At 30.5% G+C, this 13,140-nt stretch overlaps 1 protein-coding gene across 1 annotated transcript; it reads right to left on the bottom strand.

The window, feature by feature from the left end:
- Positions 1–845: 845 nt before the first annotated feature.
- On the bottom strand, positions 846–6,443 carry LOC120077492 (Myosin heavy chain-related protein). Its single transcript, XM_039031393.2, has 8 exons — positions 5,992–6,443; positions 5,587–5,787; positions 5,361–5,483; positions 5,212–5,249; positions 5,005–5,104; positions 2,606–4,816; positions 1,466–1,551; positions 846–1,235 (listed from the first exon to the last, which is right to left on the bottom strand). Exons 1-8 carry the CDS (start codon positions 6,058–6,060, stop codon positions 986–988), a joined length of 3,078 nt encoding a protein of 1,025 aa, XP_038887321.2. The 5' UTR covers positions 6,061–6,443; the 3' UTR covers positions 846–985.
- Positions 6,444–13,140: the final 6,697 nt, after the last annotated feature.

The following is a 13,140-nucleotide window of genomic DNA, read 5'->3' on the forward strand; positions in this document are numbered from 1 at the left end:
AATTCTCATATTGACATTATCCTATCAACTACACATGATTAGTGTCATAATCAATACCAGCCTGCTGATGAAACTCTTATTTCTAATTTGCGTAAAGATGTACACTTTTACTTTAAAAACCTTTCTCCAGAAAAATTAAACGAAGCAATTTCTTCAAGCGATACCAATCTATAAAGTTCCCAAAGCCGACTGTAACTAGAACGCAGTGTTAATTTCTAGGAATTGCTTTTATAAAAATTTTGAAAGTGGTGATTTGGTGATTTATGTTTTGTTATTTCAAAACCTGTAACTTGCAAGGAGCAGCACTCTGTGATTTCATGACTCGTGAGTCGTGACCATGGCAGAGAACCAAAGCACTGTAACATTCTCAGTTGTGTTTAAACATCTTATGGCGACAAGCGTAGAATTTATTTTCATACTCAAATGCCATTTTACATAATTTAACCATGGAAGAAAGATTGTGTCCCATGTTTGAGAGCTCATCATTCAAAATTCCAGTCAAATGCACTTCATTGAATTTTTTTCCCATGTGTCAATATGAATTGCTGACTTAAAAGTGACAGTTTTTCTCTTCATAGAACTGTATTCGAATCATGATTTTGATCAACTTAATAAAGCCCTTATCTAGAATGGATGGCTTAAGGACAAATGTGTCAACTATGATTATACCCTTCATCAAATTGTTACCAATAAATTTTTGAACCCTGCGTATTGCAAGCTAGTTGGGAGCAAACTCAAAAAAAATTCTGGAATATAAGCCCCCCCGAGTCCCAGTTTGGTGCTGAAGCTTGAGGGTTAAGGAGAAAAAAGGGCCTGTTCCCCAACAGAAATAAAAACAGAGGGAATAATTTTCTGACAGCACATATCTATACTTTTGTAATTTTCAATGAATTGGTTGTACCAAGTTTTCTGTATAATCAATCAATATTTTCCTGCTAGAGCCATGAATATTCTCAAATGACTTGATCAAGGACCTGATAAAATACTAAATTCTTTTACTATTTTTAAGGTTTCGCACAGTCATTACAAGTTGTTGTCTTTCACCTTCTACTTCTGCAAATTTGAGACTTATTTCTGAATATCTCTCCTCCATTTCTTTCAGCTCTCTTTCCATAGTTTGATTCCTCTCCTTTAGAGAAGACATTTCAGTAAGGAGGTCAATATAACGGTCCTCATTATTTTTACCAGAAGTTGACGATTTGAGTTCCTTATATGATGACTTAGAGTCCACTTTCCTGCAAATCAGAATTAACAATTATATATATAATAAAAGAGCTATTATAAGAACCAAAAAGTATTAAGTAAAAAAACGAAATGTACATGCTTCTGATTGTTGACTTTTCTGGGAGTATATATTCCCAATTACCCACGGTTGCTTGGATTTGATAACATTTTAATGCATGGAGATGTTTATTATTCTGACAAAAAAGATAGTGTTGAAAATTAATCGATTGACTGCTTGTACCTTCCGTGAAGTGCTTCATGAACATTGTTCTGGTCCACTTTCGCTTCTTTATTACTTGGCATGGTGTTACCAGAACGGTTGATGTCCTATATTTCAAAGACATCTACTGTGTTAGCACAGAGTAGAACATGGATAAAGTGATATAAATGAAACACAAAATAAAATATAACAATTATAGAAGTTTTGTACAAGGCCAATGAATAAACAAATTTCAACTTAAATGGTTGCATACCAAAGTATCATTACGATAGGAATGCTACTAGGAAATAATTAGGGTATTAAGACCATCGCTAGTAATTAGTTAGAGAAGTTGTTATGGTAGTTTATTATAAACAGGGGGAGTGGAGAAGGAGAAAGACAAGAAATATTGGAGAATGAATTAGGTTTTGAAGGTGAATCTCAATATTGGGAGGGTTCAAGCATTTTGAACACTTAGTTCATCTTGTAGTTTGGTTATATTCATATTTCAATATTTTCGGGTTATATCACAAAATATTAGTCTAGTAAGGGGAAAATTTAATTCATTTTCTATTATTGATATCTTCTTAATTTTTTCAGAAAACTATGATATCTAAACTAAGTGCTTGAAATTCTTTTCATATGCTTCATTCATGATCTGGAATTTATGTAGATGGAGACTGGAGTCACCTTGATGAAGTATCCTGAATGTCTATAATTACTGATAATACTTCACAGTAGAAAAACAATACATTAGGTTGCTAAGTTAATATAGTTTTGTACTTGCCGAAGAGCTTTGACCATTTAGACTAATTCTGAACATAAACTTGTTCTCATATTGTAGTGTTGAGAATTTTCTCTAGAATAAAGATATTTTTGAGTTTACTATAGTTATTATCAGCTTCTTACCTGTCATTTCATACAATGAAAGTAGATATTATCTTTCTTTCTTCTACCTCTTCATACAACAGGTGTTGTACTGTGAGATTAGTAGAGGTTTGCACAAGCTGACTCGGACCCTCACAGATATTAAATAAATAAATAAATAAAAGAAACTATCTTTCTAATTTTTGGCACTTTCGAACTAATATCAATGGTGGGGAGTAATTTGAAAACATCAAATTTTTCGGAGTTGTGTCTAATTTTGTATCTGGATATTTAGTTAAAGGGCTCGAGAAGTACCTGAAGCAACTGCATCCTCTCTTCTGAAGTTGAAAGCTCCTGTATGGTATGAGGAAGCATTTGAGATACATTATGAATTGATTCTGAGTTTAGATTTAAAGCTGAAATTTCTCGAGTTTCCAACTTCATGTTTGACATGCTGGAAGCTCTCTCCTTATTTTGTAGTTCACTCTTTAGATCGAATACCTGTTTTCTTAGGTTTTCTTTCTCAGATCTTTCTGTCTGTGATTCCTTCTTCAACTCATTAATTTGTGCTCTAAGGTTTTCCATTTCAGCTAGCAGATTGTCAATTAATGTATCTTGCTCGTGCTTGGAAGCTTTCATTCTAGTAAGCTCTTCCTGTGCCTTTTCTGCTTCTCTCTTCGAAAAAGCCATCTCTCTTTCTAAAATTTCCCTCTCTTTCCTTCTTTCTTCCAATGCTTGCATTTCAGAAATCGAACATTGAAGTTGTTCACTCTCTGTCTGCTTTGCAATGTGCCTTTCTGCATTTACTGTTTCTATATTTGATTTCAGCATTTGGATTTCCTCCTGTTGATAGTTTTCATGCTTTTTCGCATCTTCAAGTTGTCTGGACTTATTATCTAGCTCCATTGACATGTTATGCATTTCATTTGTTTTTAACTCTAGCTGGAAAGAAAGGTCATGCATTTTTTCTTCGCACTTTTCTCTATTTCGCCTTGACTCTTCATTAGATTTCTGGAGCATTTCTTTCAGTACTATTTTCTGCAAACGCAATTCATTGATTTCTTTGACAGCTTTAGTGATTCTCTTTTCATTATCATTTAACTTGGAAGCCATTTCCATTGAAAACCTTTTACTTCTCTTCTGAAGACAGACGGCTTTTATGGCATTTTTCCATCTTGTCTTACTCAATACTTCCTTTGCTTCTATAGCCATTTTTTCCAACTGAACATTGGCATGCTTGATGGCATTGAGTTCGTCATGATATTCGTGTGTCTGCTTTTCCAATTCTCTCTCCAAACGCTTGATCTGACCTTCAAGCTCATTGATTGAAATCAACGATTCTGAAAACTCCTCAGTTTGTATTTGGAGTTTTTCTTCTAGTCTTTCTATTTCAGATTCCAGTTCTTTTATAACAGCCAGAGAACCTGAGTATTCATTCTGTTTTCGGAGATATTCTGTTTTGTTTCTCTCGAACTTTGCAGAGATGTCTTTGTTTTCGTGCTTAAGAATTTCATTGTCTAACATGAGTTGTTCTAAATGCATCTCTAACTCTTCTATGTTCTTCAAGTGCATTTCTATTTCTCCATTCAAATCTTTGATCTCCCGTTTCAACATGTCCACTTCCTTGACATTGTCATACTCTTGAATCGATTCTTTACGTTTTGGGTTTTCATCATTATTCTCTTTACAATCATAAACAATTTTCGGTTCTCTATCACTCTCCGAGGATTCTAAACTTCTTGAAAGATCAGATATTACCTGGTTTTTTAGCTCAACCATTTCTTCAAGATCTCTCACAGCAAGAACTAAATCAGAGTTGGACTCTTGTGTTTTCTGCAGTTGTAGCTGAAGATCAGTACGTAACTCCTTTTCCTGCTTAAGCTCTTCCCCTATTGCTGCCAGCTGAATCCTTGCTTCCTTTATCTCAGACTTTAAAGTTTTTGAGTCTTCTACCTCATCATTACATTTCTTCAAGAACTTGAGTTGTTTACACTCTGTTTTGAGTGCATCTCTTTCCTCAGTAAGGCAAATGATTTGTCGTGATAGATTTTGCCCTTGTATAGTCTCCTTTGTGACCTGTTTACGAAGAGACTGCAACTCCAGTTCTGTTACTTCTAACTTTCTGATGAGCATAACATTCTCATTTTTTACTGTTTCAATCGAATTATTTGGCACGTGGTGCATCTTTTCTCTTGAAGTGTTTTCTTCAATACTATTTCCTGAGTCACCAAAACTTCCGTCTGAAACTGAACCCAACGACCATTCTGTATTTGATCGTTTATGTGCTTGGCTTTTCACTCTAGCACTGTCCACCGTTGCCTTCTTAGGCATGGAGTTCTGTCTAAGGGGTGATAAGAGGGTAGGACTTTGGATAGCATTCTTCATTGATCTGGAATCCCGTTGAGTATTTCTTTCAACGTTATTACCATCCCAGTATGATGCAAATTTAGCAGAATTGGAGCCAAGGGACACTCTAGAGTTGCCATTTTGTTCTGCATCCTCATGTAATGTATGTATATTACCATTCTGCAATCCAACCAATATAATTTGGATCAAGCGCATGGGTTAAGCTATCCTTAGTAATTATGAAGTTGTTTATTGGAAAAGAAAGAAAAATCTATCTTCAATCAAATTGGTTTCAAGGAAAAGTATTCTTCATTAAAATGTGTCTTGCAAAATTCTAAATGAATTGGAAAATTGGAATGACACCTTACTTCTGTGGGATAATGGTTTCCTTCTGTACTAGAAAAGCTAAGCTGGCTATTAAAGCTGTTCTCATGTTGAAGTGTTGCAACTCCATTCTCTTCATAATCTCTGTCAATTGGAAACTAAAATTTCATAAGGTGACGGCAGGTGGAAGACAAAAAAAGGAAAACAAGTCACACTGTCAATTAAAATGAATCTCAGATTCTTATTACCACCTTTGGTCATTATCCCCCTCCATCTTGTGAATAGTCACCTGTTAAACCAATAGCCATGAATTTCAGGAACATTCACATATATAAACTTCAAATTAGACGTCAAATTGCTAAGTAGAGCTCAAAGTGGATGAGAAATATAGAGAACCAACATGTAATATGGCGCCGGAGTTTGCAAACTTAAGAGGAAGGGAAACTGTCATGGGTTCAGTTTCGGCCTCAAAATCTGCAAAATCGATTGAAGCTTCGCCAACAAAGCCAGATTTTGATGAGCCCTGCATAGACGCACACATACAATGAGAATTTTACAAGTTGCTCCACCAGATGCCTAAGTTACAAAGTGGAGAAATTTTGGAAGTCTCTGTTGCTATGCCTTACAGTTGCAACAACAAAATGGTAAATTTTCTCATTGATTTTTCCTGTTTTTATCTCCCTAACAAGCTTGACTGTTTCATAAACAGGATTCTCCCAGTAACAAGTTCCATCTTGAATAGCAGCTTTCTCCAGCTTCACTGTCGGCTTTCCCACATCATCTGGCACCAAAGATATCATCAAAACCGGTTTCTTCAACTTCGGCACCTGAATGAAGATCAACAATACAGAGTAAGACCTTGTTCCTTACAAAATTGAGATAGAAAAGTTCAAACTCCAAATTACTGAAATTTTATAATTAATTAACATGAAAATTAAAATAAATAAACAAAAAAATCAGTAAAAATTTCCGACATTTTTTGGAGAGTACAAAAAAATGTAGCAAATTTCTCTGGCTTGAAAAATCATTACCTGTGTTGCCTGGAACTGCAATTTGAATACAGCTTTGATCTTCTGCTTCTTGCTCCATGATTTGAACATTCTCCCAGTTCTGCTTCAGATCTCCAGAAAAAGAATCTAGTTCTTGAGATGAAAACCCACCGACTTTTATCGAATATACAATGTTGTTTAGAACTTAAAGTCGGTTTGATGACTTATTCTGGTTAGAATCGGCATTAATTCTTTCCTCCCTGGTCGCTGCAATATAGGAAAATCCAGGAAGCAGAAATAAAAGCTGGGGACCTGTAAAAATTAAATTTTGTGGCCAAAGTTACATCAGCTTTGATGGAGGTTGAAACTTGAAAGAATGAGGAGAAACAAGTAAGGAAATAGTTATGGTGGGATGGGAAGGACAACTCTGAAGTTTCTCTCCCATGGCAATCAGACAAACAGTAATGCAGTATTGGAAGGAACAACGCACAAGTGCATTATGATTTACTTTTGGCTGCAAAAGGCAGTGGTGCAATGCTACAGTGCTTTTTTCAAAATGACAAATATGACCCTCTACTTTAATGATACCTCTCCATCAACTAAAAGAAAACTTTATTTCAACGTTGGGAACAATGAGGGTCATCATCTTTTGCCCATCCACGTTATTCCAAGGTTGGTAAATTTTATTCTTTCACAATTTAAGTGCCCCCATTATTCTTATTTTTTAAAAATTTTCTAATATTACCTTTAGTTTTCCATAAACACTCTTAATTTAATAATATATTAGAATTTATATAGAAATTCAGATTTGAAATAGGTGGAATGGGTTGGAATATCCATTCTTGTTGTAGAGTCTTCTATTTTTCTAGTTTTTAATGTTCTTCCAAAATTCTAATATATTTCTAGTTTTGAAGCATATATGACAGGTCAAGATAATGGCGTAACTTTTGAAAGATTAGGGTATTTATGAAATAAAAGCAAAGTCTAAGGATACATTTGTAATTTAGCCTTATTTATATCAACACTTATGTAGCCTTATTTATATTCTTGTTAACGCTTATGTAGGCTTATTGTCTTCATTAAGTTGCAATTTTGGTGCCTTGTTGACTTCAGCTTGTTTCATATTAATTTTATATAATTTTCAATGGCAGTTTAGAGTTCGCTTTTACAGGCACAGTGGTCCTTCACTGTTGAAGTGTAGTAACAACCATATTTTTATGTCAAGGTACGATTTCAAATGACATGCTATTCAACTATTGATTACTGATTCAGATCTATAGCATTTATGTCTCAACCAATTAAATTAAGTTATCATTCAATCGGCTATTTAAAATCTAATTCTTAATTTCATCTCATTTGAAAAAGAAAAAAAAAATTACCGTAAAGAACCTGCTTTGAATAGCCCTATTGTGAAAATTTATTTGCTAAGTGATTAATAAGTTAATAACCTCTTGTCTTTTTTCTCTATAATTATTTGGATTCAGTGTGACATACAAGTGTCTTTTCTGTTTTCTATTTTTGATTCTTTTAGGTTAAGATTTTCACTCTTTTGTTTTTCCTTTTATTTTCGGAGTCTATAATGTAGGTGCCTTTTATTCTACTTCTTTGTTTATTTATTTGTTTAAGATTATTTGATGTGGATCTCCACTATTATTAACATTAATACATTACTTTGTTTTAACTTATATTATCGTTGATGCGTATGTTCCATCGGTTCCTTCAAACCACTCTTATATAAATTATAAAAAATGTTTCTCAACTTTCAATTTCTCATCGACTTTTAAAAGTTTTTAAAATATCTTTAAATATAGAAAAAAAAATAAAAAATACTCATTTCATTAGTTTTGAATTTGTTAAAATTTTTGTTTTAAAAATACTTTTAAATTGTCTAAAATATTAAAAATATCCTTAAAATTTAAAAAGTAAAAAAATAAAAAATACTCTTAGGGTTAATATATGAACAAAAACCATTAATACCTCATTGCCAAAATGAGCTTAGTTTAACGGTAATTGTCATGACTTTCCTTCTTAGAAGTTAAAGGTTCGATCTCTCCTCCTACTATTATAGTACTAAAAAAAATAATAATAAAAAAAAGAGAAACTAATAATTATTTGTTGCAAAATATTAACGGTTTTTGTTCATATGCTAATATTTAGAGTATTTCTTCTTTTTTTTTTTTTAATGTAAGAGTATTTTTTAAACTTTCAAAAGTTTAAGGATATTTTTACACTAAATTTGATAGTTTTCATACAAAACTAATGGTAATAATATTTTTTAACTCTTGTTTTGAAGTTTTAAGGTATTTTTTTAAAATGTTGAAGGTTCAAGGGTACTTTTGACACAAAGTACAAAGTTTAGGGATATTTTGTATAATTTTTTCTCTTCGTTTTTTATTATTTATTATTATTATTATTATTATTATTTTGTGGTAGTTTTATGTAAAAGTCATAAAGTTTTAATTCTCAAGGTTGGCATTTTATAATTGATTCTTAAAATTAAAAATCTTCTATTTTAATTGTTCGGGTAGTAGTAGATTTCAAATTCGGCCATTATACTGAAATTTTCAATTAGAAATTAATTCTAAAAATGACATTTGATTTTATTGCTTATTATTGCTAATATTTGTATTTATGAATATAATTTAATTGGTCGCACATTAGTGATTTTGAAATTTTACACTTAAGTGTCTGTTTGAATTTTTTGAAAACTATTTTGTATTTAATTACTCATGACATAAAGGTTACATTATGAATATTATATTTATATCACTAAAGGGATTTGGATAGAGAAGAATAAAGTATGCTTTCATTTTTTTTTTCCACTCAGAATTGGGAAGATATTTTATTTATTTATTTAGTTTAAGAGGATATTTGGGTACATAGTTTAATATAAAGGTTATATAATCGTAATTCTTCAAAGCTTATCATGTTACATTTGATTCTTTAAATTCTGTTCTATTTTTGTTGTACAAGTTACAATCAATTTCAAATTCACACACTATAATTTATTTTTTATAAGAAAAAATAGCATTTAGGGGTGATAATCGATTCGTTTTTTTTGATTTTGGGATCAATCAAAATTCAAACATATATATTGGTTTTGTAAAATAGGGAACCAAGCCGATGCCTAATAAAAGACAAAACTAATGATTTAGATTTAGATTGGATTGGTTCCATGTTGGTTCGATCTTTGGTTTCGGATCTAATTGATTATTTTTCTTTTTTAAAACTTTATTTTGAATTTTGTTTTGAATCCGTCATTTTTTGTTTATCTCAAATTAAAATTTGAGCAATTTTTTTCTTTTTTTTTTTTTAGATTTGAAATTAGGGAATTTTTTTTTTCCTTTTAGATAATAATAATAAGTAGATCTATCAATAAGCATCTTACAATCAGAAAAGATTTGTAAGGCCGATCAGTCCCAGCAAGCACTGCAAAATTTAGACCTTCCAAAACTGCATATGCTTCTGCATAAATAGGGGAGTAACAGAACTTTTGAAACCCATACGTGGCTTTCAAAATCCTTCTTTATTATCAAGCAACAAACCCCTATATCCAATAATATTAGTTTCTTATTTCCATGAAAGCCAGAACACTCGCATCGAAAAACCATTGAAAGGTACCTTCCTGATTCACAACTTTATTGCGATTACTATAATTAAAAGTTAAGTTAGAAAAAATAACTTTCAAAATGATATAGTTGATTTTTTTTCCGTAGATTACCATTATGTGTAATTAATGTATATGAAGCATTTGGCTTTAATAAAACGTAGATAGAGATTAATGTTAAAAAAAGAAACCATCACTTGAAATTAATAATCGACATGACCAATTAAAAAAAATAACAAATAAAATAAAATAAAATAATCAACATGACCATTTTACAACACTCAAGATTTGGAGAAGAACAACTATTTTTTCTCAAAAAAGAAAAAAAAAAAAAGGGGGAAAAGCTTTTAAACATATATTACTTCTTTTTTTTCCCTCGAAACTATGCATATATTACTTTGAATTAAAACGATGGGAGTTTTTCTTTTCCCCCGTAAACAAACCCTAGTGACTGGAGTTAATTGAGGAGATAAAGTTGAGGTTGGCTCAATAGTCAACAGTCAAAAGGCAAAAGAATATTTTCGGTAAATTAAAGAAAATTTTCATAAAAAAAAAAAAAAAGAGACCATTTGATTTTGAATCAATGAACGACCGAACATTATGGTATTGAGACTATTTGTAGAATGATAACGGTGCATAATTTCTTGTCCACAAAATAAAATAAAATAAAAAAGTTGTATAATTAGTAAAAATGGATTTTAGAATATGACAAAAGTCAAAGAAATCGAACGTATATCACATTGATTAGATAGGAAGATGATTATGGATATAAAAGTGAGAATAACTATTTTTTTTAATATGAGAACTTTTAGATGAAATGAAAAATAAAGTAAATAATATCATATCTACAATAATATCCTCATTAATTAAGAGGTGGCATTATTGGTTTGTTAAGGAAAAATATATCTGTAAATGAGACGAAACACGTGGGGTCATGTGCCATTTCCACTACAAATATATATATATTAATGGATGGTGTTGTGTTGGACATTGAATATAGGTTCCAGCTGGTTTTCTCGTAGAGATTCCGTTCTTCTTCATTCTCCCATTTAAAGTCCCCACTCCAAGCAATTATTCAACCACGTAAGCTCCTCAAACTTTTTACTTCTTATCTAAAAAAATGATACATGGCAGAAAAAAAAAGCTTTGAATTATAATTGTTATAATAAAATAAATGCAATTACAACGTCCAACTCTTTTTTAAGTGTGTACATATGTTAATAAGTTGAGTTGTGAAAATGATGGAGTGAGAATATATCAATTTAGATTTTTAAACTTTTAATTTTATCGATAAATTTTTTAAGTGTTGCAAATTTTACCTTCGATTTAATTTTTGTTTATTCACTTATTAATTTTTATAAAATAAAATATTATAAAATTTGTAAACTTGTTAATTTGAGATGAAAGTACAAAAATAAGTTTATTTAAATGTTCAAATTAACCTTTGAGTAACCTTGTCAAAATTCAATAATAGCAACAAAAAATTGAGTTTGAATTTTAAAATACACAAGTTTTATCAATGTCATATCGTTCATATGTCTCATGAATATTTGAATGCATACAATAATTTTGTTTAATGATATTTGGAATAGGAACTTATTAAGGTATTAAAATTGAGATGAAATTTTAAGATGAAAATCGATACATTAAGAGTCAAAATTTGGTATTTTTTTCTCATATTAATCATAGTTGAAAGTTTTAATTGTAATATAGACATGAACCTAAACTCAACTAACTAATTAAAATCAGTTACATCTTTGAAGATGGAAGGTTTAAATATCTCCACCCTTGTAAAAATAATAAAAATTGAGTTGTAAATTGTAACTACTTCTATTATAATTTTTACAGTTGGAGAGAATACGTATTTAAGGTCCATTTTTGAGTATTGAGTTTTTGGTTATACCCTTTTATCACATTTTATTAATACTTCAAAAACTAAATTAAGTTTTGAGAATTAAAAAAAAAGTTGTACTTGTTTTTAAATTTTTATTAAGAATTTAGGTGTTTCATTAAGAACATTAAAAATCATAATTAAAATATAAAAGTAAATAAACAAAAATTAAAAATACATCAAACTAAAAATGAAATCATTATCCAATCCAACATCTATATTATGAATTTGAGAGAAATGGTAAAAAGGAAAGTCATGTCTCTTTTTATTTTTGCTTTCATCACAACTTTGGTATAGAATTATAAAGTGAATGCAGAAAAGATATGAATGAGTAGTTGCCTAGAAGTTTGTGGAGTCAACGTAGTGGTCTAGATTTTGATTTGAGAGGTAGATTTAGCCAAAGTAGATTTTATTAGATAATGAAACTTATAGAAGTATGCATAGAGTATAGACCAAGCTTTCTATGACGCCTTACATTTATTTATTAATACACAACGGTTGTTTTAAGATATTGCCTTGGTTTACACCCTTCTTTTACTATTATTAGTTTTGTTTAAAATGTAATGGGAGAAGTGGATAGGGTTGTTTTTCCTCTCTAATTATGCCTTATTCTATGTGAAAATGAGTGAGAATGATTGTGACCGAATAGTAGGAATGACCATTCAGATCGCAAAAATCGAACCCAAAATTTATGAAACCGAAAAATACGGTTGGGATCGGTTTGAAAATTTTTTGAAACCGAATTAATTCGGTTCCGTTCTATTTCAATTTCGAAAACCAATTTGAAATCGAAGTGAATCATTTTTAACTAATATATATATATATTTATTTATTTATTTATCTATATATTTATATATATATATAAAAAGAGTGAAACCTAATTTAAAACTAAACCGTTTTTAATGTAAAGAAAAAATCGAATTGAAAACTAGACTAAACCGAACCGTTTTTAATTAAAAATATATATAACATAGATTTTTCAAAAATACTAAAACCAAATTTGAAACCGAATCGAACTGCATATATGTGGTTCGGTTCGATTCCGTTTCACATATTAGAAAATTCAGTTTGACCACCAAATCGAATCAAACCAAACCGTTTCCACCTCTACCGAATAGAGTAAGATCATTGTTACAATAGATTGAGAAGAGGAAAAAGTAGTAGACAGTAAATTTACATGAAAAACTCTTAAACAAATTAAGGTGAAAATCATGGGAAATAGAAGAATTCCACTGCATAAAATAGAAGTTACAAACTTTCTTTCTAATAGAGGAAAAACAAGCTTTATAGTTAACTCTTTCTATTACCTCATATTTTTATCACTTGGTTTGTGTGTAATATGGAGTCCAAATAGAATTGATCATCAAACAAATCCAATGGCTGCAATTTGACGTTGAACAAAATGAACGATCTAGTGGTTACAAATTGACCTTGTACAATATGAATGAATTTCATGACAACAAATTAATATTGAACAAAGTGTAAAATCTAATAGTCACACAATTTTCATAGCCTCGAGAAACTTGTTGAACAAGCTTGCAAATTAAATAATATTATTTAACAAAAATTCCTAAGTTTACTAACTACTATTTTTTTTTTCTTACTATGAAATCAGGGGTATCAAATGTACGGCCTATTGACAACTATTTGATGGTTAATTTTTAGAGAAAAGTTTGGATAAAAATACATATTA

The sequence above is a fragment of the Benincasa hispida genome, chromosome 5 (genome assembly GCF_027475165.1).
Source record: "Benincasa hispida cultivar pf3 chromosome 5, pf3_genome.v1.1, whole genome shotgun sequence".
Taxonomy (NCBI): domain Eukaryota; kingdom Viridiplantae; phylum Streptophyta; class Magnoliopsida; order Cucurbitales; family Cucurbitaceae; genus Benincasa; species Benincasa hispida.